Source organism: Pomacea canaliculata, linkage group LG5 (genome assembly GCF_003073045.1).
Source record: "Pomacea canaliculata isolate SZHN2017 linkage group LG5, ASM307304v1, whole genome shotgun sequence".
In the NCBI taxonomy this organism is placed as follows: domain Eukaryota; kingdom Metazoa; phylum Mollusca; class Gastropoda; order Architaenioglossa; family Ampullariidae; genus Pomacea; species Pomacea canaliculata.
In genome coordinates this window covers 2,566,606-2,592,903 of record NC_037594.1, presented here as the reverse complement: position 1 = coordinate 2,592,903, position 26,298 = coordinate 2,566,606, and the positions used below count along the sequence as shown (strand labels likewise).

The 26,298-nt window shown below is 47.7% G+C and overlaps 1 protein-coding gene across 7 annotated transcripts in view; it reads left to right on the top strand.

The window, feature by feature from the left end:
• Window positions 1-26,298, top strand: part of LOC112565022 (nucleolysin TIAR-like) — a 105,138-nt gene that overhangs the window by 47,171 nt on the left and 31,669 nt on the right. For all 7 annotated transcript variants that reach the window (XR_003099322.1, XM_025240241.1, XM_025240242.1 and 4 more), the window contains 2 exons: window positions 13,341-13,398; window positions 18,366-18,453. Coding sequence is in view for 6 of the 7 variants with exons in the window: in XM_025240241.1 (XP_025096026.1) it covers window positions 13,341-13,398; window positions 18,366-18,453 (146 nt within the window). In the remaining variant the exon portion in view is untranslated. The remainder of the gene's footprint in view (window positions 1-13,340; window positions 13,399-18,365; window positions 18,454-26,298) is intronic.

Genomic DNA, 26,298 nt, shown 5'->3' with positions numbered 1-26,298 from the left:
AGCCAAGCTCACTTCGTTGAACAAGATCGAAGAAATCAGTCTCAAAGATGAACAAACAACAGCGTGAAGACTCGTTGCGTTCCGGCGCCAGGTTTAACCGAAAGTAGGGTCAAGAGAATATCGACACTTGTGTTGAGAAGTCTTGAGAATAGCGACAAATGTATTAAATAGGCATTCAGGTGATGGGTACTTCATTCATTGCAACTCAGCCGCTGCAGACGCGAGTGAAACTCGTCAGAGTGGTAGTCTGGCCAGTTGATGCAATCAGTTTGCACTTGAAAAGATCGTATACAATCCACCTGCAAATCACGAGAGGAAAGCAATCGCAGCAGAGGTTCTTATAAACGGGAAGATCCAACACTTTTATTCAATCAAACATGAGCACATCACAGAAACAAAATCACAGAGTCGATCCCCTCAGCCTGTGAGGTGAAAAGACATAATTCCCATCCCAACCTGTCTATTTTGTGGTGGGTGTGACCGCTAAGGTAACGAAATGTCTGCTCAAAATGTACTTAGTGAAGTGACATCAAGCAGCGCATAGACACGATTTTGATTCATTTGCTCTTTCAGATTTAACCCCTGACCTCCGTCGCTCCGTGATATGCATATATAACCTTAATTGTTGGTACGGCCTGAAACTCCAACCCACCCACCCACGATCTTCCAATTCTCGCGTTGGTTTGGAGAAAATGTCGCCCGAACGAATACAGAAATGATTTGGAAGTGCGGGTAATGTCGGTACTTACTTCAAGGAGAAGTAAACATAACATCTTTTGCGACGTATGCCAGTTGGGATTTCCATAAAATAACTCAGGCAATAACTTCTTAACCAGCCGTTAGTCGGACATTCCTCCTGGCGAGATTGTGCTGGATCAGGCAGCAAGGTGTTAAGGACCAGTTGTCATAAACAATCTATTTCAGTTAATTGATGATGATAACTTTAGAGCATGATTTATCGCGCTGTGAGGTCCTCAAAATATTTTGCGTCTCTCGACTGTCGGCACGTGGGAGAGAGGGGTAAGTGGAGAGGAGGGAACCTTCTGGTGGGGAGGGGTAGTGGCGCGGGTATAAGAGACGGTGATACAAAGAACTTCTGCTGCAGTCTGGACAACATGATTTTTAGAGCGACTGGAAATGGTGGGATGATAGTGGGGAGGAGGCCGCCTCCATTGATCTGCAGAATCTAGGCGGCTTTTGACGGCATCATCGGCGACGTCGGCGGCGGGGTGTGTGGCGAGCTGTTGCCAGTCCCAGTGGCTGGCGATGACAGGCAGATTCCTTTCTCGCCACCCTCCACATCGCCTCTCAGCCTGCAACGTAGCTTGCTTTGCCGAGTCGGGTAGATCACAAAGTCTGTTGTAATAGGGATGAAATGAAACCTTTCGGAGATTAGGAGGCAAATGACTATTGAATTGCTTGCACGTGGTCTCAAATCCTACCAGCTACACACATCTCTGAGACCCAGCCCCCATCTTTCTCTGTTTTCGTGTAGTCGGCATGTCAAGATTGAAAGAAGACGACAAGAAGCGGATGTTTGTATTGATTTGGGCCGTTAAACGAATCGACAGCTTACTTTTGAAGGGGGAAGACGTACATCTCCAGGTCATGCACTGCACTCTTGACTCCATTGTAAGTGGGGAAGAAGGCATGTGTAGCCAGTACTTTTATAAAATTAAAATTTTCTGAATTAAACAGGTCATGGTTAGGAGTGAAACACTACTGTGTTACTAGTGGGCGACGCGCTGTGGTTAGTCCGTCAAGTCTGTGGCAGAAAGTCGCCACCCTTATGATCCCCGGAGCATAGACACGCTGACTCTTGCTCAGTTTATTGTCTTCCGGCGACTTTTTTTTAACAGAGTGGTTCACTTGTTGATACCACTGTTGTGCGTACCTGGACCATTGTGTTTTTCTCTAACCCATCCCAGAACTGTAATTCGTATCCCAGAGTATAACGTGAACAATCTGTGTTACTGGCTACGTTTTGTCTTTCTTTTCAACCCTTTAACCCCAGCGACAAGGACCGGCTGGGGAGTTTCAGGGACCCTGTGGCTTGACGTTTGCAACTGCATTTTTCTTGTGTGGATGTCGCTGGGGGCCAGAGCCGGAAAAGCCTCAGTCACAATCAACAATCTGCACACTTCTCGGGCGAGCAGGTCGATGACACTTTTGTGTGCTGGATCGAATAAGTCTTGATGGTCATAATTGCCGCTCTTCTGTCTCAGCTCTAGGGTAGTGTTGACGAGTGGGTGTAGGTGAAGATGACCTGGACTGTGTTGAGTGAATAGCATCAAGAGACTGTTAGTACAAGACGGCATATTTACAGTGCGATAGGCATTCAAGCATGTCAAGGACGAGCAGTAAAGAGGACTGCAGTCTTCTCTAGCCTAAATACCTTTCCTTTATAGTATGGACGAACGTTTGATCAAGTTTGGCAGAGTTTTATACGAAGTTCAAGCTGTGTCGAGATGTGTGCGATGGTGCAAGAAGTCGCAGTGCTGTAACCGACCTTATTTTTTTTTTTTTTTTTGAAGAGAGGATTATCGGGTTATGCTTAGAAAATAAACATAGACCTTTTTGGCCTTTAAAACTTGGCAAGGCCTTCAGCTTTATGGTGACCACAAAGACGTGCAATACTTAGCAGACGGTTTAGTGCTGTATACATGGAATTATCACAATCATGTGCACAAACCTTGAGGAGGTGGTCCGTAGACTTCGTCTCGGGTTTGAGCAGCCAGCAAAGCGTGTCGCCAGAACTGCAGCTACGGGTGAACGTTGCACGCTGGCATCCAAAACGCTGTGGAGGTGAGAACGAGCATACCGGCCACGAATGCTCAGATATGTTTCCCCTTCTCGCTAAATACAGTAGTCGTGTGAAATTACCTGATAGGGTCCTGAGGTCTGCCACTAGCTTTGCTCAGTCCGGAGCGCTGCTTACCTCTCCAAGCTTGCACCTGTCTGAGCCTGGTAACGGACAGCTCAGCGATCGGTTGACGATGTGCCTTAGCCTTGTGTTAGCCTCGTGTTAGCCTTGTGTTTGCCTTTGTTTTGCCTTTTCACGCAGGTGACCTTCTGTTCGGTGCATTTAACTTGAGGTCCAGGGTCGGGGCTTGGTTGGTTGGTGGCTTAGATTTCTGCGGAGGGCACGAGTGCCCATAAAGCTGTGTGCTTGCCGGCAACGGATGTGTGGGCTCAGTGTGCATGTTACGTCGTCACGCGACGGCTCCCATCTACCCTGGGTCAGCGCAACTGAGGGAGGTCTACAAATCATGCCTGTTTTACGAATCTCATCTCTATAGCAAGAAAGGATTATTGTGTTATAATGTTCAAAGACTTTCACAGGATTGTTGACATTTTGTCAGTCCCTTTTCTTTTGGCTGTTAAAGGCATTAGGTTACAATAGTTAGACCAGTGATAGTTGAAAGGTTTTTGTCTGTTTCTAGAGTTTGGTTAGTTGCGTGCGGTTGAGCTTTTGATAATCTTCCGGCAGCGGAAGACGACAGGAGTGAAGTGGGCGTAAATTATGTGCTACACTGTTCGCCTGCCTCACAGTGGCCGTGGACTGGCAGGCAGCCTCACCGAGTCCTCACCTCATTGGCTTGGTGAGGAGACTGACCGTACATATAGTATTTGCACAGCAGCAACATTCTGTGTGATTCTCTGCCTGCCGTGCAAAAGCGCCGTAAATGATGCCAATTAACTCCCGCACCGAACTGAGCACAACGGTTGGTAAATGAGTTGTTAGCGCTCGCATGAATGGCTCGTAAGTAATTGATTATTCCCTGAATGGCTCATTTAAGTGACCGGTAGGAAGAGGACCTGGTAAACATTGAGGCTTTGGTTTACCAACTACTTAGTATTTGGGAGGTGGGAAGGACCCGGTATGTGCGACCTTCTTCCTTGCCGGCTGCTCCAGTGACAGAGACTTGTTGGTCTGGAATCGTCAGCACGTATTATTTGGATGTTCCCTACCCTTCGTTTTGTGTGAAATCAAGGAACTTTCCGTTGCCTTGTGGAGATTGGACCTTTGTGAAGGCAAATTATGTTAGGGGAGGTAATGGAAAAGCTGCCTGAATCGGGTCCTTAGTTACGACTTGCCAGACGTCTTCACTTGTAATTTCGCTAATATCTGCCCTTTGCCGGGCTGCTTGCTTGAGCCCAACGTGAAGAAACTGTGAATGCTGACGCCTTCTCTCCACAGGCAGGAGGCCATTTCTCCAAACACCATCTTTTGTACTCAGTCATTCCTGTTTAAAAAAAAAAAATTCCCTGACGACGGCTCATATGGAATTATTTTCTAGTCATCGACAAAAGGATCTTTGCACAGTAGCAGAATAGCGATTCTTTAGGTATTTAATGTAACGTAACCTAAGGTTGCAAGATAACCATAGTTCGGATCCATTCGCCGCCTTTTTTGTAGCTCACCACGTGCGAGTTGAGTAGGTTTGTCAGCAGCAACAAACTAACGCCGCGCACTGCCACGCGATAAATGAAAACAAGAGGAGTAAAAAGGCTCCGTGAAGATGCTGTAGAAACATGATAGGGCACTGACGGGTGGGTGGTGGGGTGGGTCTGACTGAACGCAGGCATCGTCCTGTCACACGCGGACAACCTCCTTTTCGCGCACTCCCATTTCTTTCCTCCCCCGCTCGCTGTTTTTGCGGCGAAGAAGCGCTGCGCTTCGTGGTGAAATGAAATAAAAACACGTATTAAAATGCAGCACAGGAGTGTAAGGATAGCCCGGTGGCCGGCCTTAAGGGGCACGAGAGATGTGCTGGGGCCTCGGGGCAACCGTCGGGCAGCAAACGCCAGGGTGGCGGGGGGCAGGGATTGATTCCTACGGCCATGCGCAGGGTCGTCGTTTGTTTAGATTACTCCGCTGCTGCCTTGTTACCTAACTGGATTGCCGGCGCTCGCTCGGGGAGAGGCGCCCAGTGACACTGGAATCAATGTCTACGACGTCCCTTGCGTCGGGGATGGAGGGGGAGGGATGCAGTGTCCGTCCGTGTGTACGTGCTTACTCGCGCACGCATGCATATTCGTGATTTATAGCAAAGCTGGCCTCGTTTTAGTGACCTGCGTGACGAAGAGCCCATTTGCACAGCACACACGACAATCCTATCAGGTTAGATGATCATAAGAAATGTGTGTTTTCGATGTTTATGATGTTTTGTTGTCTCCGCCGCCCCTCTTCCAATACTCACTGTTGCCAGTTACAAGGTCGTTCTTAACAGTTCAGCTTGCGAGAGCGTCAAACCTCCGAAACGCCCCAATGACCCTTTGGCAAACATGTTTGAGCTTGGCATCTTGTTTGTTGATGAAGTTTCAGTGTCCATCCACCATACCATTGTTCCTTACGACTTACACAAACTTTGTCAAACGTTCATTTAGATGCATGCTTTACGTTACTTTTAGTGAGCACCCATCGATGTTCACTTGGCCGGAGGTGGGTGGGTATGGAGCATGAATAAATGATTTTTCCCAGCTTACAACTCATACCTGTGCTTTCTCTTTTAAAACAAAAAATGAAGAAAGGCATTTAAGCTCGTGAATAATTCTGACAGGCTTTCTTCGCTCCCAGTTAATATTTTCCCACCAAAACGAGCATGTGGTGTATTGATGGTTTTTCCCTTTCAAAACTATTCAGATGAACAAACAGCCGACGAATCGAATATTTGCAAACAGAATGCGAAACGGGTGAGGCAATGAAGTTTTCTGAATCCGGGGACATAAACCAGGTAGATGTAAAAATAGTGCGAGTTGTGAAGTGACACGTTGGTAACCCGTGGTAGTTCATTTATTTTTTTTTTGGGGGGGGGGGGAGGCTGGTGGGTTTGGATATTGCAATTTTCGAAGCTGGCGAAGCAGAATAACAATCGCTAGGTCATACCGGTTGTCCTTCTATTAAGCCGTTTAGAAAGCAGCGAAATAGCGGAAACTGCTGGTAAACGCGATTCCCGGAATCCTATCCGATGTTAAGAGGCAATTTGGACACTGTTGTGCTGGGCTTGTTTTTCAGACGTCTGTCTCCAGATTCGTGTTACCTTTTGTGTGCAGCGAGAATGTCTGCAATCGTTTATCTTGGGGTTTTCTTCCGCCTCCTTCTTGTTTCCGTGTTTTTCTCGCAATATTATAATTCACTCTTCTCCTCCCTCCCTCCAGCGGCTTGCGCAGCTAAAATTCCCTCCACCCATACCTTTTGTTCGTGCATATCAAAGAAAGATGAAAGTGGACCGCCCGAGGCTTTGGTCATTAAACGTTGTCATTTTTTACATTTAGAACTGTTTAAACCGCGTGCTAAATCAAGTTTGTAGCGAGTGTTGAAATAATTTTTGTTGAGACAAATGGTTATACTAGTGCATGACTTATGTTGAAGTCCACAGAGCAAGTTTATCTTGGCGTAACATGTATTTTCGCGGCCGCTTTGCACCAGCCAGTCAGCAGCAGCAATCACTGGGCAGCATGATGAAGTGGTAAACAAGTCAAGGTTCCTAGCACTTCTGTGCTCAGCCTTTAGGGGCCTAGGTTTACACAGAGCCTGTAGAAAACAAGACCACGATTATTAGTATTGCTGCCGAGCTCACCCTCTCTACTGCCTGTAGGACGCTTGTGGTCTGGCGCCGTGCAGAGTGAGCGAGCGGTACTAGTCCCCGCTTCCCTTTTCACAACCACCGTCACTGGCGACTGTTTGCCGTCGCAGTGCTGTGACTGCCGCACAGCGTGAACGGAGATGGATGACTGGCTCAACATCCAGGCTGCTTGGTCCGGTGAGTCGCGGTCAGCAGCCGACAGTTCGGGGGTGGGGGTTCAAAGCGAAAGCGTGATGACGGGCGTCAACGACTGATGGGCAACAGTGGCTAGCCGGCACTATTCACCTTTTCCATATCCAGCCATCCTTCCCCCACCACTTTGCCCGCACGTCCACCACCACACACCTCCACCACCACACCACCACCACCACACCTCCACACACTCCTGCTGCCGAGGGCCGGGCCGTCTGCCTGATCGATGCTGGCTTCATCAGGGAGTGGAGGCAGGCCTCGCCATGGAGAGGTCACCCTTGCTGGGGCTCCCGGTGATGTCATTATTTATTATGCATTGTCAACTATACAGACATCTCATGGCCTGTCCTTGTAGACCATGCGTACATGCAGGTCCCTTTGGTCCACGAAACACTTTATCTCCATCCGTTTATTTTGTCTGAGGAACAAAATGTATGACGACGCTTTAGGCCCAATCCGATTTCTTCGATCCCCGTTTCTCAGGAACATGATCTTTGGATCAACTTTCTTTTCTCTTGAGAGGAGGATGATAAGTGGATACTTTAGTACGGGGCATATCTGTGTTCAACATCAGCAGCCATCGTGCAGCTATGCCTGTCTCAACAGATTCATTTCTTAAGACACGTGAGTGCGCATGCCGGAAGATGCCATTGACTGAAGTACTGTTCATCCGTGCTTCACTTTTCTGCCCATCAAAAAGATGTCTACCTTAATGAACAAAGACGATTCCTGTGTCGTTTTTACGACTTGTCAACAACCATGCTTGGTGAAGTCATTGGTTAAGTTAAGACATTCATGGGAGCGCTGCTCACCCATTCCAACAACCATACTTGGTTGAGTCCTGCAATACTGCCTTTTTATGATCACGGTTAGCGATTGTGGACAAGTTAATGTAATTTGAAATTGTTTCTTCTCCAATATCTTCGCATAGAAAAATCGTCCTCCTCCAGGTTTTCCCTTCAAAACTCTATTCATGGTGAAGAATCCACGAGAGACCCGGATCACGGGCTTGCACTTGTGCACCGAGTCACATTCTGTGGCACTGTTTTGGCTCTCTTGTCAACTAAAGGTCAGGGATCAACGATGGTGTGGACTCGTGAAGCATAAAGTCGCGTTCTTTTTTAGTTTTATCCACCACTCGCGCTTACATCGTGTGCTCTCGTTCTTTGCAGGGCGTTGTTCAAGGGAATCTCCTCGATCCATTACGCTATCAGCCAATAACCGTATTCTCGCCACGTCGGAAATCCCAGATATCATTTCAGCAGGTCCAGTGAGAAATCACATCGTTAAAAAAATCTGCCAGCGAATTAAAATTTTGCGCCAGGAGAGCCCTCCTGAGGCTCCGACAATTGCTAAAATTCATTTCGGTTTCTTAGACACTGGAGTCACAAATTGTCTGGTAACTCCCCTTTGTCCTTTTTTTTTTTTTTTAAGCCTGCATTGAGTATACCACATAAAATCTTTCTTTCTTGTCCCTTTCTTTCCCCTCTTCCTCTTTCTCTCTTTGCTGCTCTCACATTCAGTTTCACAACGGGAATATTTATCCGACACTTTTTTAAACATTTCATGTTCTGAACGCGGCCATCTACTTCAAGACAAAAGAAGGCTTTAAATTTTGCAATTTTTCTTTTCTTTTCTTTTTTTTTTTTTTTTTTTTTTGGAAGAAGGGTGGTGGGGATATCTCTTCAAGTAAATTTTTGTTTTTCCGGCTCCTAGAACAGTTTTTTCCCTTCTTGCAGCTAGGCTTTAAGTGTGTTCTCGTGTTCATTTTGAACTCAGTTTTTGATGGATGTGCTGTGGTGGAGGAACGTAACAATGACCGAGTTTTTGAGCGTGGCATACTGTGGGGTGCGCGTAGTTCTGCTTGCTCCTCACCACCGCTCTTCAAGAGAATAGAAGGTGGCAGGTTGGGGATAATTTTCCTTTGCAGATTCAATTTTACGCGTGCACCCCCCTCCCCACGCTTGCAACGCGATCAGTTTTGCGAAGCAGGTCATTTATAATAGGGCAATAAACGTTTTTTTCTGGGGTTGTGGGGAGTGCTGGGGACTTGGAGAGGGGCCTCGAGAGAAGGAAGATGCTGGTGGGGAGGGTTGGTGTTGACTTCAATATTCATCGATTGTGCTGGTCAGCAGATTGTGCCGATGGGGGCAGTATATAAGCTGTGAGCCACCCACCCTCTCTCCCGTCCCATCTCTCGCTACGTGTACGAAAAAAAGTGGCGCTGGGAGCAGACAACGCTTTGTGGAGGCTGCCAACACAAAAGCCCGGAAAGACGATAAAGTGCACATTGCACGGCAAACAGTCTAGAAATTGCGGCATGACAGGATAATGTGGGAAAATTCATGCGTATTATAACAGGGAGAACATTTTTCATCTGCTGTTTATCGGCATTTGAAAGCGTGCACGACAAATCTGGGACACGTGCACACGCGCCCGCACGTGTGGGTTGAGTGCACACGCGTGTAAAGGTTGAACTTCTGAACTGTTGTCATTGGACCTTTCATTGGGGATTGCAGAACATCCGTAGTCCAGTGAGGGATAGGACTCGATAGTTGGGGCCGGGAAGAGAACCAGACCCTTTGATGTCTATAATGAACGTTTCGACGTACTGGCGACAATATCTTGCTTAAAAGAGTACTACGATACTCGTAACGACCTTCGCCACAAACAATCGGAAGCCCGCATTGCAGCTTCCGTCTGGACCGGACGCTTGTTAAGTGGTGTCCCTTTGAAAATTATGACGTCACAAAGAATGCCTACAGAAACGTCAACAGTAGCCAATTACAGTCCCGCGACAGTGGTGGCCATTTCCCCCTTTTTTGTGAGAGGTGCATAGCTCGGCAGTTGCTGAGGTACTGGTACATTTGATAAAACGCGAGTCTTCACCGACAGATGGTCATCACCATAGCAGAGCTGTTCACTGGCATCTCTTTCCTCCACCTCCACCTCCACCGTATGCTTGGGGTCTTTGGAAGGGGTCTCAGACACTCATCGATCCTTCGCACAGGTTGCGGTGGTATCAGTCGGACGGGGTCGCTAGGTGACTGCCTTTAGTGAGCGGTCGGTGTCGCTCTTGACCGCGATGGCGTCGTCGCGGTTGCAGCACGCGCGCCGCTTCCTATTCCCGCAAAGCTGGTGGCAGGAAGGGTAGGTTGCTGGTGAGGACTGCCGGCTGGCAGTGGTTAAGTACTATTCACTCCTGGCGGAAAAAAGACTACCCACCTCCACCCTACCCATTACTCACGCGCCTCGTTTAACTTGTACGTCAGTATTTTGATCGCCTTTTTTTGGGTGGTGGTGGTGGAGGATGTTGGTCCGTTTGAGAAAGAATCAGATTATTATCAACCATATGGGTGGGCTGTCTGTCAACAAAGCTATGCAGTTTCCTATGCATCCAGCATCTATTAGAAATGTATTTGCGAACAGAGTTTACTAGCAGAATAGCGTTTCGTTTTCTGTTTGTACTTTGATGATTGTGTATTATACGACTGCGAAGTGGTGCAAGTTGCCGTGGTTGCCTTGGAATAAAACCTTATAAAATGTCCTGTCTAGAGGTGGTTCAGTGTGCTGTACCCCGCACTGTGAAGGGTACGGTGTACAACCAGCAGTGCCTGGGTTTCCAGTCCTCACGCACACCGCCTTCGATTAAAACAGTTCGACATCCATTCGACCTGTGGCAGAAAAATGTGTACAGCAATGTACATTTGTTAGTAGTATCACAACCTTTTGTTTATTTCTGATGTGTTTTATGAGATGTCACTTTTCATTTCCGGTTCATTACACACGTTTTAAAAGATTCGTCGTCGCATCCCGGAGGTCGGATTTTGTATGTTCTATAACCGTTTGAAAATTTTTCTTAAGATGAGCACGTCGTTTTGGGGCGAACGGACGAAGCGCGAACGACTGTCAGCATTTGGTAATCTAGCATTTGTCATTCAACTTGATCACACATTAAGCTTCACAGTAGAGATTGAGTCAGTCTTGAAGAAATCGCCGTGACTAAAAGATCTTTTTTCGCAATGAAACAACACAAGTTTGTCGGTATGTTTTTCAGACGTGACGCCTATGAATCACCTCTGTCTCCTCTTGGCGTGCGAGCTTTACAAAGTTTTTGAGGAGGGCGAGTACGAGGGGGGAGGGGGCGGCGCATTCTCGAAGCATCCGTCACGAAAGCCAGCCAAGCGTATTATAACTCGGTTAACCTTGGCGGGCTTTATCTCGGTCCGTTCAGAGCGCTTCCGCTGCCATCATCTTCACGCGTACGAATGATAGACTGTCGCACCTAGCAGCAAGATCAATAGTGTTGGCAACGGAGAGGACAGTGATGGTGGGTGGTGTGCCCAGTCAGCATCAGCAACCTAGCAGCGCTGGGCTGCGGCAATAGGAGAGGGCGTCAAGAATAACTGGCGGCAACTGTTACAGCAGTTGTTTTTGCGTACACCCTTAAAGCCAGGGCAACTGATTACAACAAGCAAACGAAAAAGAAAAACAACAACAACAACGGATACATAGATGTATGTGAGCGCGTAAGCAAGCATGCAGTAGCATGTTATCGCGGTCATCTTCGGGATCATCCTGGTGGCACGGCGCCAGAAGAGTTTATCAGCTGCCTGGCTGTCTAGTTCGTGCAACGGGTCTGTCAGCAAGCTTTGATAGTGATGCACGTGGCAGCGATGTCCCGGTGCCGGCGGTGACAGTGCTTGGCGTTGCCATGGTGCTTGTCTCCTTGTTTGTGGCCCAGGGGAGCGAGCGAGCGGCGAGCCAGCAGCAGAGGTGTGGCGGGATGCGGTGGCCTGAGCTTGTCCCTCTCCTTCGCTTGGCCCCCTCCTGCTGCACGTACTACCCCTCCCCCTTGACCCTGCTTACATTCTCGTGCAAAAAATAAAACAAACTATCGCGTCTGTGTTTGCACACACTGCACAACACGCTTTTTTTTTTATTATTTGTTTTGTTGAAATGTTCAAATATTCCGGGGACATAATTTGGGCGGGATGACTTGCCAGTGCAGGTCAGTTGGTAATGGAGAGGTTAAAAGCAGATAATTCATGGGTGATACACGGCGTCGAAATTTAACGCTCGTACATGCGGACACGCACACACACCACCACCACCCCTCTCACACACACACGCACACTGAGCTCCAGTTTGTTGCTATTTAAGCTTCTGCTGCACGAATGGCCAGAATCCACCAGTTGACAAACAAATCTTTTAGACTGTCACAGCGTATCAGTACTTAATTTTGGTCACAGGTATCCATCCGTACCGGTAGACCTGTGGCGTGTTGAAGTGAAAACGTGTAGCAGCTGTTGCGCGTGTTTTTAGAGGCTAAAACATCCTCACCCTTTCTGTCCCTCATTTGAGCACGACCAATTAGACGGTCACCAGCAATGACATCGGTGGTCGACCTGGGACTGAGTGGAGACTGCATTGGGCAGTATAGTTGCAGGAAGCAGTTGGACTCCATTGATTTTGCAAGCTGCCGGGGCGATGGTTTGACAGTTTTGTTTACTCGTCTTCGGGCCATTCGTGCAGCAAAAATTGAGCTTTTGATGTTTAGCGGGACGGGGTAGGGATGGATGAGCAACACGCACTGCCCGCACCCACTTTAAAATTTTTTTTTTCCCCGAAAGAAAGGGCTGGCAAGAGAAACATTGACCATCATCATCACCCTAGTCCTCGGCCGATTAAGCGCAAGTCTGTTATTTTGTCTGTAATTTCTCGACCAAAGTTTTGTGCCGCAAGCTTTTAGCCACCCCACGCCCTTCTGCATATCCACGGCGTTCTGATGGCCACCTCATTAACTTTTCGGGAGGAAAAACGAAGAGGGCCTTGGTGGCTCGCAAGAGGCGGACCACTGTGGCCGAGCTTTACGCTTGAGTGGCTGCGCTGTGAGGTCAGCATTCGTTTGGTTTGCCTGGATGAAGTCCCAGCAAGTTGCTGCTCTCGCCTCCTTACACATCTGCGTCATGCATCATCCCGTGCCCGCAACTGGCAGCAGGGCGAGGGTGTACATAACTTTATGGATTTGTGCTAACGTCATCGACTGCCTAAGTGTGGGTGGGGTCTGTCATCGGGATTACTGTGTCGTTCCATTAGACAAAACTAGTGGCAGAAATTATCGAGTCATGTTAGAAGCTTATTTTGCCAGCGCTGCTGTATATCTTTAAAGAAAATAATAAAAACAAAAAGCGCCACTGCGTTGTCTCAAAAGTAAGCTTTAAAAAGGTGTTAATTCACGTGAGCAGACGTTGATCGATAAGTACATTTTATTCTATTGCGCATTTCCCCATATTTTTCCCGTCTCCATTTTTTGTTTACCTCGCCGGCCACCCCACCCACTCCACCCCATTTTGCGTGACTATCCTAGCGCGCACCCGCAGTTTACTTGCTAAAATGTTGGGTGACAGTTCGCTTTGCGGAGTGGCGGCGAAATGTTGACATGTATAAAAGTATTGACTGTTGGGAGGGTGGGGAGGACGGGATGATGATGATACGTGCATGTTATGCTGTCGCCGATGGCTGGACTCAAACGATTATCTTTTGTATTTGTTGCAGGAGATGAAGGTGAACTGGGCCTCGTCCCCAAGCCTGCAGCCGAAGATGGACACCAGCAGTGAGTAGAGCTTGGCTTTTTGTCTCGTGGTCTGATGAGTGCGAGCGGGTAGCGTTTTCAGGGCAAACAGCCAGGTGCTGGCAGCGTGCTGCAAGTAGACAGGCGATCGCCGTCAACGAGAGCTCGGGCTATTGTATTTCCAAAGTGCATTAACGGCTGGTGCAGGCCGCTGAATGAAAACAGACTGAAACGGGCGCTCTTTCCTGTTATCGACCGCGGCACACAAAAAGCCTGGTCATCTTCCAGTTGAGCTCTTTCTCTCTTGGCCGTCCTCCCTTCCATGCATTCTCATTGCTTCCCTTCCGTCTCCCACCTCTCTTTATACGTTCGCACACACGGCGACGTTCACATGTGGCGAGAGATCGTAGGTACGTGATCCTTGCAGAATTGAAAAGTAAGGTTTGATAGTTGCATGCTAAATTACTACGTTCCAACCCAATTTTTAACAACCTCTATCACCTATTACATGTGTTTGAAATATGACACCACCTAAAACTTGACACGATGCGTGATTTCGGCAAAAGTCGAGCAGCAGACAGGTAAAAGCACAAGCGTCCTGTTAAAGGTCGATGTCGGTGGGAGAAGGGTTGGGATGGGCGGTCGACCGTGTGTTCGTCCTGCCTTTTCGTGAAAGTAAAAAGAGAGCGAGAAGACTAGCGTATAAGCCTGAACCCGTCTGCAGAAATGACGCAAGTGTTATCTTCTAACTGTGTGGGTTTTTTTTTTTTCTCTCAACTCTTAAAGCCTGTTTGACGAATCAGCCGTGGGGGAAGATCGATTCCTTCGCTTGTTTTGTGGCAACCGCGTGACGGGCCTTTGAAGCTTGTTGGTGCTCCGGTAGCAAGGCAGACAAGGGTGTTATTGTTAGAACGCCGCCATAGCATCAAAGTTTAAACTGGGGCCAGTTCTTTGCCTGTGCGGGATAGCCTGGCGAATCGAACCAGCGATCACAAGCGCGCGATAGGCGACAAGAAGCGCTGCAGCCGCGTGTGCAGCCGGTCGTGGCCACAGTCACAGCAGCTTGCCTTTCGTCGCACGTGCGTGCTTTCAATAGGAGGTGAAGCGGGGGTGGGGATGGCGGTGTGTGGTATGCGTAGCGAGTGATTTATTGGCAGCAGCAAGGACTGGGCAAGCTTGACAAGTGGGTGCTGTGTCATCCACGTGACACCAGAGGGGAGAAAACGGTTACAAACTCCGTTACCCATAGTGAATTGGCCGCTGCTTGATAACAGCCATGGTCTGCTCTGACAGGAAAACCTACGAAATTTTCCGCAGCCCTCACTTCATTTCCTTCGCCAACTTATTCCACGTCTTAACCACCTACAAAAAAAGTCTGTTATTGTCATAGAAGTCATATTATTGTCTTATTTTATCGCTCACACAATTTTTTTGACTCGATAAACCAGTAAATCTTAGCTGAAAGTCTACACCAGTGTCGCGCAGCATTTACTCCTCACTATGTCGTGCTTGGATGACAGCTGCATGAGACAAGGCGCTGACTTAGCGTCCTGCACTCGGTTCCGCTCACCTTGTTGACTTATTCGTCTCACCTGCCCAAAAAACATTCCGCGAAGACTTTGTAAGGCCGAGAAGCGGTTACTACATGCAGGCGTCTGTCAGAAACTCACTACACCGAGTCGTCGAAGAATCGCTCCGTACAGTCATAGATAATATGCTTTCCACTTAATTCACCGTTTCCGGTCTGTTGTTGCCTTGTGACTTTCTGAAACTATTTTTGTCTGATGACATCGGTTTCATCCGCGCCTGGCACCATGGACCTTTTTGGAGGCGGGTGGCACTGGGTGCGACGGTACTTGCTAACGCATAATAGCAGTCGGCTCAAATGGCTATAAATTATCACTTCATCTGACTTCAAACCGTTCGCCCACCCAGCTAAGCAGGGCACCGTGCACCCGGCCTGAGGGCTACACGCGGCTACGACGATTAGACACAACTGATGCGCAAGCCAAATGAAGGACAGTGTAGCTTATCTGTATGTACCACAGCAACGTCAGTCGTGCTGGTGTACGTTAACATCCATCTTTTCTTTCATCGTTACTTTTTTAAAACCCTGTATTTGACAGTGTTGTTAAAGACTCAAGTGTAAGTTTTGGACACTCGTTTCGCAGCATGGCACCCAAGGCGACACAGGCTAACGAAGTGTTCCGTCAGGTCAGTCCTGTGTGAAACGCTTACACGACCGTTACGCATGCTCTACGATGACCAGTGTCAGCCACTTGTGTCACAGGCCGCGTTGACTTCGCTGCGATTACCTCAGGGCTGCACGCAGCTCCCAGTTTTGCTCCCTGATTCCCCTCTCCTCATCCGGTGCATTATCAGCCCTCTTGGTATTTGCCTGCTTTGTGCACTCCCTCCCCTCTTTTGCCGTCCGTGCTTGGTGCTCAACGATGGATTCACATCAGCAATGTCGTCGACGTTCCTACTCGTCAAGCTGTTATCGATGATCTCGCATCAATGATGGATGCGGGGAGATGCGGACGTACCCGGGACAAGAGATCGCCGAGGTAGGAGGTTGAGGAAAGGTGGGGGGTAGCTAGAGGTCACAGCGAGGCAAGCCTTGTAAAGGTGTGCTGCTGCAGCCTGCTGCTGATGTAACCTCCACCAGCCTCTGTGCGTGCGGCGCGCGAGCCGCTGCTGACCGTGGGGACAAAATGGAGGTTGTGACACGAAAGAGGAAGTGGGACGGAGAAACTGAGAGGTGGCTGGAGAGGGGGAAAGGACAAGGGTACGGCGGGGGGAGGGAGGAGAAGGCACAGTGGAGAACGGGGACATGCCTGTCCATGGGCTGATGTATTAGGGCCATCGCATCAAGTCCCACTGGGCGCCCCGCCACTCCTTGCTGCTGACACCTTGATGTATCGCTTGTTCCTCGTTATTATTTATTAATTAGACTCAATTCAGCTCGTTCTGTTTTCTCATTTCTCCCTTCTCACCTACTGCCATGTCTTTCTTCTCTTGCCGTAAACACTGCGTGCACATGTCTGCAAGCTGTGCACGACTGTCAGACTGTTTGCCATTCCGTTTCCACGCAAACATGTCAAATATCAAGGCTGTGTATGAACTTGCCTTGCCATAGGAGAAATATTATTACATGTATCAACACTGTCAGTAGAAGGTGGTGTTTGTTTTTAACCTGCGAACAAAGAAAAATCGGAAATACACAGCTACTTAATCTCGTAAATATTCATAAACTAAGTACCACTTAAACCAGTGCAGTATAGTGTAATGGGTCGGTCCATTCCTTGCAGATAGCGGTATTGCCTCCAGTCTCAGCTTAATGCTGAAAGGAACAAAAATATTTGTAAAGAGCACAGAAATGAATGGTTATTCTAAACACCGGAAGGGAATATCTATCAGCGGTGTCCACCATGTCAACATGCTAATTGTACAAGCCAAGCTTTCTTGGTTTCATATTTTAGTTCCATATTCTATTCGGTGATGTGTGAGTAAATTAAGCCCATGAAGCAAAATAATAATAAAATAATTTAACTTCGTTTTCCGTTATCCGCTAGATGAGGGGCGGGGTCGTCCGAGCTGCGGGCATACGGCCGCCATGGCAACAGCAGATTGCAGTAAATCTATCAGGAATTTTTTTTCATAGCAACATATATATTAAGTGAATTATTAATAAAGTAAATTTCAAGGGACAAACGGGGAACACAGGACACAAGTTCAGTACCTGACCGGGCGGATACATGTGCATCTCGTCAGCTGCCCGCGGCCTATTGGATAAGTTTGAAGAATTATGCATGCATGTGACCTAACAGCAAGCAAAGGGTAGACCACTCCCAGTGATATCGGCTGTTGATCTGTGTAACGTGTTTTGACTAAGTCGGTTCATACCGTTTAAAATGCTGTGTACCTTACAAGTGTCCATTTTTATCCTTTAATGGATTTCCAAAGCTGGTTAAAAAAAAAAGTTGTTTGCGGCTATGAGTGTAGATACTGTGTAAATGCCATAAACTCCTCAGACACAAGAAAGTACTAAATAGTCACTTTTATTAATGTACTTTCACTGCACCACCAAATTGTGCAAAGTGAAAACAGGTATTGTTACCGTATGCTCTGTCTTCACTAAGGAGTTTTCCAATTATAAGAATATTTTACAGACTTCAGACAGGTGTTTCCATGTTTTTCACAGGAATAGGAACACGCGGGTTCCGGTTACTCAGTGGACAGTAGTGCGTGGCAGGGTGGGGTTGTCTACATTGCTAAAGTGTTAACGCACTGTGGCGAAACTACACCTTGACCATATACAGCAAGCCCATTTTTAAGTAGATAATTTTGTACGGCCTGCGAATAATATAAATATCGTTGGAGGAATTCCTCACCTCTTTGCTAGATGATGCGTTTGCGTTGCTTTTATGCGTGTGCACTTTTCATCTCTAGCTGTTGACATCAGGAAGATAAAACTGGAGGGAGAGAGAGAAAATTTAGGATTTAGGTTTGCCACTATAACCTTTCATCAGAAACAGTTTCAATTATAGTACTGCGGACGTCTGAAGCTTGCGGGTCGGTCGATCGTTTACATATTTATTTATGAGCTGGGGTTGTTACATAATGTATAGTGATGAAAGCATTCCTGCTTCACTCTCCCTTCTTCCTTCGATCACACCCTCTATCCCTCCATACACACACACACTTCACCGCATGCTACTTTATTCTGTGCCGCGACCAACAGTTCAATGTTATTGGAAAATAGCATGTCATAGACCGCTCTAGAGGAAGGAGAACACGCAAGGGAAGAAGGAATTATATCGATCCAAAATAGTTTTCATCGCAGGGGTAAAAATGGAAAGCCTTTTCTCTGATTGAAAATTGTTTTCATGGCAGGGAAAAGAAAGTCCTACCACTGTCTTTTTTTTTTTTTTTGTTCTTTTTTTTCTGTTTTTTTTTTTTTTTTTTTTTTTGAGAACGTATTGCTTACAGTCTTCGTTCTGTTTCAGAGCACTACCATATTTTTGTGGGGGACCTCAGCCCGGACATAGAGCAACATCAACTGCGAGATGCCTTCAGAGTCTTTGGCGAAATATCGTAAGTATGGCTTCGTTTGTTTGGGGAGATCGTTAAATATAAGGTGGATTGTTTGTAAACGGTAAGACTGTATTGTCAAGACCAGTGTGTCATTAATCTACCCTTAGTTTTCCTGTTGCTGGCAGCCAAGGGGATCAATAATAATAAGCTATAACCAGCGCAGTGAAGCGTGGTTGAAGCAGTAGACCTGAGAGATCCGATACTCTTGTTAGCAAAATTCTATCGTAAACTGCTCGCTACAAAGTTTCTATTTTCTCGCTTCAGTCTTGTCAGATCCGCTGTGCAGCTGCAGAGTAGATTATTCAAAGCATTGGTGGCTGGGGTGACAATAGGTACCATAGGTCGATTTCCGAACTCGAGAGTTCTGGTGGATGAAAATTAATTTACACGGGCAGGGGCTATGTGTAGCAGTTCAATTGACCATCGTGCCCAGCCTTAAGTTTCACGTTTTGATTTTGCTATATATATATATTTTAAATGTTTCTAGTGGAAACTTAGTCACCGGTGCTTTTGCCACTCGGTGAAGGCGACTGTTTACAATACTGCACGCTCTTTCTTTTTTGCCATTTTCCTTTACATCGATTGTGTGATGACGACCGCAGTTTGTCGCAACCAGGTGCGTTCTAGAAGAGGGTCGGAAATCTCTGAAGTCGATAAAAGGAGAAAAAAAACTTGTCTAACTTGCTTTCCTGCTTACCTATCTCCTCGCTTTTCCACCTGCCTTCTTATGTTTCATTGTCCTGGTGCCACACAGCATCGATGTCTGGACATTTTTTTTACTCGCACGAGAGAGCGCAAGCAGCAGCGCCACCTAGTGGCTATATTGTGAAAGGCCCAAAGCGCAGAGGGACACGGACGTGCGTATGTATGCCTATTCCCCCATCCCTGGGGACCGAGAGACATGGCATAGCGAGAGACAAGTCCGGTCGGAATCAGGCTCTATGGCAGCCGACTGAAACTAGATTACACGGCAGCGTTAGTCTCCTGGGCAGGAGCGGCGAGTTAAGAGTTATGAGGACCACAAAGTGCCGGGTGCCTCGAGATAACGATTAGCCCGCTGCTTTGCAACCCCGTCCATACGAGCGCGCTTCGCATCCTGCTTACTGTGCTAATGCCGTTTGTTGGAGGAACATTAGAAGCTCGTTTCCTACTATCCTGGTCCCAAACGAACTGCTTGTGGTGCCACAGACAGCCTTGGGTTCACTGGTTTCAGCTTAATTTGAAGGCCCTTATTGCTAGGCTTGGGTCAACTGTTCTGTGCTGTTTTATGATGCACCTTTCACAAACTGCAGCATCGCCTCCATTCCCCGACCCCCATTCCAGTGAATACCCGGGAAAGTGGGCTACGTTCTTAGGAGGAACTGTAGGGTTGGGGCTCATTGGCCCTTAAACGCGTTGCCACAGAAATATTGCATATATTGTCAGCTTCAAATCACTTCACCGTAGCTTCATCCTGACGGCATGTTGAGCAAATTGTCTCGACTAGTCCTCGCTTTTGTAATAAAATCACATATGCACCTGCATCCGTTAAATATTGTTAGGCGCCCACCTTGCGAAGCGCTGCGTATGTCAGTCTTTGTCTTATACGTAAAATTCATTTCCATGTAGACAAGGCGGTTGTGGGAGTGCTGGTGGCTATCGCAGAGAATACGGACGGAATGCCAATGATCGCTTGTCTTTTCTTCATGCGACTTTGTTAACAGTAAGATGCTGCAACTTCACCATTATGAATGCTTGTTCAAGTCACCGTACTATTTCCTAGACAAATTCAAGCGTACGTGATGCTTTAGAAGGTGGGGAGAGGGGAGAATAAAGAGTTCAACACCGTGTGCGTGCAAGATATCGCTGGCCATCGCAGTCCTGAAAGTATGTATCGGTAAATCTCGATGCTGCCGCTGCTGAGGATGATGCAAGAGATGACAATAACAAGTGGTTAGCTTGAAGAAGTAAAAGGTTTAGCTGGCAGTTAAGTCGGAGGAAAGCAGAATCACCATTATTATCGTGACCATCCATCGGGGTGATGCAAGAGACCCGGTGTCGCCAGGACACAGATCCAATGACGTTTGCGGCTGGTGATGGCGGAAGAGCGAGGAAGACAGACAAGCATCTTATGGAGAGACCGATAGAGAGGACTTTTGAAGGGGGACACCGCACTCGGGCGCTTTGGAGAGACCGTTTCGCCTTGGAAATGGAGAGCCCGAGCCTGCAATTGATTGCAGGATTTGCCTGCACGTCGGAGCATTGATTGGAGAGGGGCCATCATGTCCCTTAACATGGAGTTTGTTTTCTCGGGTGCTGTGTGTGTGCTCTTGCAACTTATTAAATGGCTTGTTACGCGTTTCAAGTGCTCCTGATGGGCGTTGGGGAAGCTGGCGCCAGAATGAAGCCGACACCGCCAGAAAGGCTGCCCTTTGTGGAGCGAAGTGCACCCGCCTGCTCCACTGCTTCGGGCAAGTCTGCCCGCCACCGCAGCAAGGTTTGAGGGGAGAGCCGGATGGCCTAGACGAGGACCTGCTGGCAAAACCGCAGCCTCAGCAAGCCAGTCGTGATGTGCTGGCTCAGCCCGCTTCTGATATTGCTGTATCGTGCTGAGTGTCGGAAGCATGCACTCCTCCCTCCAGCATCTTCTCGAGACCCCTCCTCCACCTCCAGTCGGTCTTTTTCTTCTGTACTTTGCCCATCGACTGAAAAGAGCCCAGCCACCCCACCTACCCACTCCTCTCGCCCTTCCACGACACACACAAGTCGTAAGGTAGAGTGTCAACAGCTTGACGTTGTCGGTGCCTCCAGCAGGAATATTTAGGCACACACTCCAACACTCCAGTGACGCACGCCAACCGCGACCGTCCGCCTTGAACAGCGCACGCTGCTCGCTATTGACTTCGTGTAATTGTTTCTAATTACACGGGACTTTCTCTTCCTGTAGACTGTACAGGCGCTGTTCTCACAAACATTTTTCTGTAATTATATTTAGATATTGCTTCGCCTGAAAAATGATGAGTGGACATGGCTCTGGAGGTTGCAGGTAAAACCATTTCAGCGATGCTTGTCTGATGCCGAGCAGAGAATAAGGGGTAGGGAGGAACGAAGATACGAAAAAGAGGTTGAGATAGGGAGATAGATAGGGAGAAAGAGGTAGAGAGCGGGAGGCACGTGGTGGGTTGTCGCGGCTGTCTTGAGCTTGCAGGCCGAGCCAAGCGAGTTCAAAGATTACGTGGAGCGTACGAGCCTGGGGATGCTGTACCTCGTGCAGCGTTGTCGTGGTTAAGATACAGTTGCTCACTGGGGCTGAGCAAGCTCCTGTGGTCTCTTTAATTGTATTCGGAGAGTAATCAATTCGACTGGCGCGCTTGTCATAACGCAACACCTTTGGATGCGCCGTCCGGACACAAGGGAAATACAAGTTGGATGAAATTGGGATGTGTTCCCAACATTTTCCAGCCCCCTGCTTTTAGCTTGATGAAAATGGGAGGCGCCCGATCCTCTGGGGTCTGGCTTGCAGGACTTTGCTTACTTGCTGGAAAGAAATGCTTTGCTGCGACCTTTTTTCTGCCCCTCCCTCCACCCCATTCCATCTGACCCTTCCGTAGACTTTAAAGAGAGATGCAATGGTCTTCAGAGGGTCCCGCAGTCGGGGGTTAGAGTCCTGACCACGAGATAGGAGATAAGAATTATGGCAGGTCTTGGCACGGGCGAACTGGTGCATCAGGCGGTCTGGCCTAGAGACCAGTCATTCCCTGGCCCTGTCCGGGGACCAGGCGAAGCCCCAGGATGGTTCTGCTGACGTCACAAGCGGTGTTTGCCGATTGTATCGGGCAGGCGGGATCGCGCACAGTTTGAAGTGTCCGACGTGGGGCGGTGGTAGTGGTTCATGTCCCCCCTTCTAACCGTTTATTGAAAACGAGTTTTTATTTAATTTGCCGAAACTGCCTTGTTTTCCTCCGAGTGAAAACCAGACTGGTGGTTGCTGTTTATCTTTAACATTCAAATGCACTTCATCGCCCTTCAACTGCCGCTGCCAACACACCATCCGATCGGTGAAATGGACGTGGTGAATAAGAGAACCATCGTGGGGTCGCGTTTTGTGCACTAGGTTATACGAGAATGCTTCATGCCGTAATTTCTAGACGTTAAAGCCTGTCGAATAGTTAGAAAGATCGACATCTGCCAACGAGGGAGAAAATTGACGGGAAGGCGGGTGGCAGGGTGTGGGGATGGCATTATAGATGGAGAGAGCAACATAATATATGGGATGTCTGTGTGCGAGAGAGAGACTGCGGCAGCCGTGGACTCAGGTGCGCGAGACGGCTGGCTGGGCCGTCTTGTGACGTCAGTCAGGGACGATATTTCCCTGGAAAATGGTTAGTGCAGCCATCCGCGACACTTGGCTCGCCCTTACATGCAAGTGTGTCTTTTGCTGCCGCGGCACCGGCATCGGCGGCGGCTAGCGAGGTGAAAGGAGAGCTTGAAAACTTATTGATCCTTAACGAGTGCATCTACGCAGCCGCACGGCACTTGGGAGGGTGGTGGTGGGGGGAAATACCCGCAGCACCAGCCCCACCCTTTGCTGCCATGAATATTTCTCCCTTTTCTTGTCACACCTCCTTATCCGCTTCGCCCCACACCTCTTACCTGTGTCGCGAACACTTGCAGCGTCTCAGCCGCTCGCATCATCTGTATTCGCATCTTGCCATTATTCTCTTGCTACTTTGGCTTGATCAGCTTATTTCGGGGTTTCCAGACAGCAGTTGGCTTATTGTTTTCACCGCTGTTCTTGGTGCGAAATGAAAGCCTTCTCGGAATCAGTTTTTCTTGAGGGATTTTAAAGGCTCATCTGCACTCCCGTTTTTAGGTGATTAACCTTTTGTCCAAAGCTAGCCCGGAGCAAGGCTGTAGAAATGTCCTGTTTGCTGTTTTGTCGACCACACATGCCTCCTCCGCCTCCTCCGCTTTATGTGGCCCACAAGTTGGTGTGAAAGGTTCGGCAGTAAGATGCTAAATACTTCCTGTGGCAAGGCATGATAGCGTTCATCATCAGATGTTGCTGCCTGCTTAGCCAATCCGCTGCCCACATAAATTGAAAATTGCTGACCCTGTCATCGATGGCTGGTGCCGTTTCAAGATGGCCTTTAGCGATTGTTGCTAATGCCATTACAGCGTTTGGAAGTGACTAGGTGCAGTCTAAAAATATCCTCCTGTTGTAAGAGCGGTGTGGACAAGGGGTTATCGTGATGTTGTCAACGATGTTTCCTGCGCAGAGAAGCCGTTCTGCCTGTCAGATGCGCCCTGCCAACAGACGTCAAAGGTCGACAACGAAACAATGCACGCAGACAAGGCAGTGACAATTGATGGCGCAGATGTCGAGTCGACTTAGTCGACATGTTGTCGATGGTGGTGACATTGCCCCAAGAACACCCGATCTGACTCAGCGGTCAGGTCACAAGCTCACCCCTCACCACCACCACCACCTCACGTACTTCCCGCCCTTGCCTAAATTAGTGTTGGAAAGGAGGGGTGGGTGAGTCGGAACCTGATGATGCCAAATCATCACGCACTATGCATGCGTGCTAGCATGGACCAGGCAGGCCGACAGGGTGACAACCACACTTTCAGCACCGGGAGGAGTGAGGGGGTTCAAAGGTTGGTGTTCCGAAAGGGAAGTGTTGAGAGGAAGGGTCGCCGCCTGACGTGAGCTAAGTAAAACAACGTGGGCTGTAGCGTCGAGATTAGACCTCATGCGGGGCTGGGACTTTGGCGGTCCCTGGTGCTGGATAAGTCGATTGCGGCCTGTCTGGGAGATCAAGGAGTGTATCAGACCTCGAGTTGGCCGCCCTGCTTGTATGCTGGTCTCATGATGTAGTTGCTGTACTTGCCCAACTCATCGGTTTTGCGGTTTTTCAAAAGGTCTCTAGCACTAAACATAAATCAATTTAGCATAAGCTGTCATTTGCTGCAGAAAAAGCACAATTCGTTTTACTTTTTTTTTTTTTTTTTTTTGAAAGAAACGATTGCTTTTTTATTTTTTTTTTTTTTAAGGAAACTGAAAGTCGCTGCCAGTGCAAGACTAAGCATATGATGTCTAATCACTATGCAAATTCGCTGGGAAACGAGACTGAACAATTTCCATAACTCCGTAGTTGAGGACATAGATGCGCAACAGCTATTTTTTTTTTTTTCATGTGGAAGAAACTGAGTTTACTGTCATGGTTAAGTTGTTTTTTTAGTACTCGCTTTTAGGCAAGCCTAATAATTGAATGACGGGATGAACTAGAGGTTCGGTTGTTCAGTAGGGTTTGAGAGTTCCAAAAAATTTGGTGTGGCCGCTAGTAGTGAGCAAATGTTTATAATACGATCATGCACTGTGACAAAAGTGTGGAAAGGTGGCCCTGTGACGAGCAGACATTACTTGGCTGCAAGTGAAAACATTCAGCACGTGGTGTTTTGAGCATAGCTTGAATGAAGATGACAGTGTTTTCACGACAACAGGTAAACAGTCTCTAGCTCTATATCACTTCGGCGTGCTGTGCCCCAAGAGGGGAAAAAGTGAAAGAACTTCAGTTGCAACGGATGTGTTCGCTTTATATATCTCTTCTTTACCTCTCCCCCCCACAGATGGCTAATTGATAACCCTTCCTCTCACTCCAAAGAGGTGAGAGGAAGGGTTATCAATTAGCCATCTGTCAGACATACCCGACACCTTTTTTGACACCTTTTAAAAGAGGATTTTGAACATGGCCGGCTTTAGGTGCCATGAGTGCATTTAACCATATAATTGCTTCTCACCCACCCACTCAAACACCCTGTGGTCCTCACGCACACGCACAAAACGGACTCTGCAAACACATTCATTGTCTCCTAGTGACAGCTTTCTCTGCCGTAGTGTGTTCAGCCAGATTATCACAAAAAGCATTTTTCTTTTCTTTCGTCTAAATGTAATCATTGAGCGATGGGCACGATGGACGTACATGTGCGAGTGTAGGTAAATAAAGCTTTGCGCAGTCATTACCGGCTTGCTTGTGCAGCGGAAGTTCACTATGAACTTGTAATAAATCATTATGTTGCATGCTGGTTGATTTTACGTATTTTTCTAAATAAAATAATCAGTAAACGTAGCTTTTTCCTTCCTTGGACGTTTTAATAGCAGGATTAGTGGTGCATTCAGAACTAAGGTTATTGAAGGGAGGGCCTGATATTCATGTGAAACTGGTCTAAAGGATAGAGTGTTTTGATACACCTTAGTTTTTATGGCGTTGTATTGTTACACGATCTTTACAGCATTAAAAGCGCATTTTTAGCTATTGCAGCATTCCAGTCATGTTCAGTTGAATGTTGTGATGCACATTTTGTTCTGCATTTTATTTGCATCTCCCCTTCTCGTGAAACTTCTCGTCTTCCTTGGCATACAGTAACAACATTTGGTATTGATTGCCTCAAATCTTTTGATTTGATTGAAATTGTTTTCCTATGGTAATGACTGACTACGATGACAGTGAAGAAAACAGTAAACGAAGCCTTGTGTTTCTGGCGCCCAACAGGCTTGCCCAACCCTTGGCCTCCCTCCCACACGGTCAGCTCGCCGTGGTACAGATGGAAAATGAGCCCATCTGAGAATAGTATGACCTTTTCTTTACTTATTTTAATACTATATTTTCAATTTTTTTCCCTTTCTTTTCTTTTTGCGCAATAATCCAGACTGTAGATATTGCCTTAAAGTGGCTGAACGGTGAAACTTGCATACAGCTTCCATTGTCACTTAATCTTAGTGGTTTTTTGCGGGTTTTTCGTTGTTAGTTGTGACTAGATGTTATTGCAGTGAGTGGGTGAGACGCTCCCACCCTACCCTTT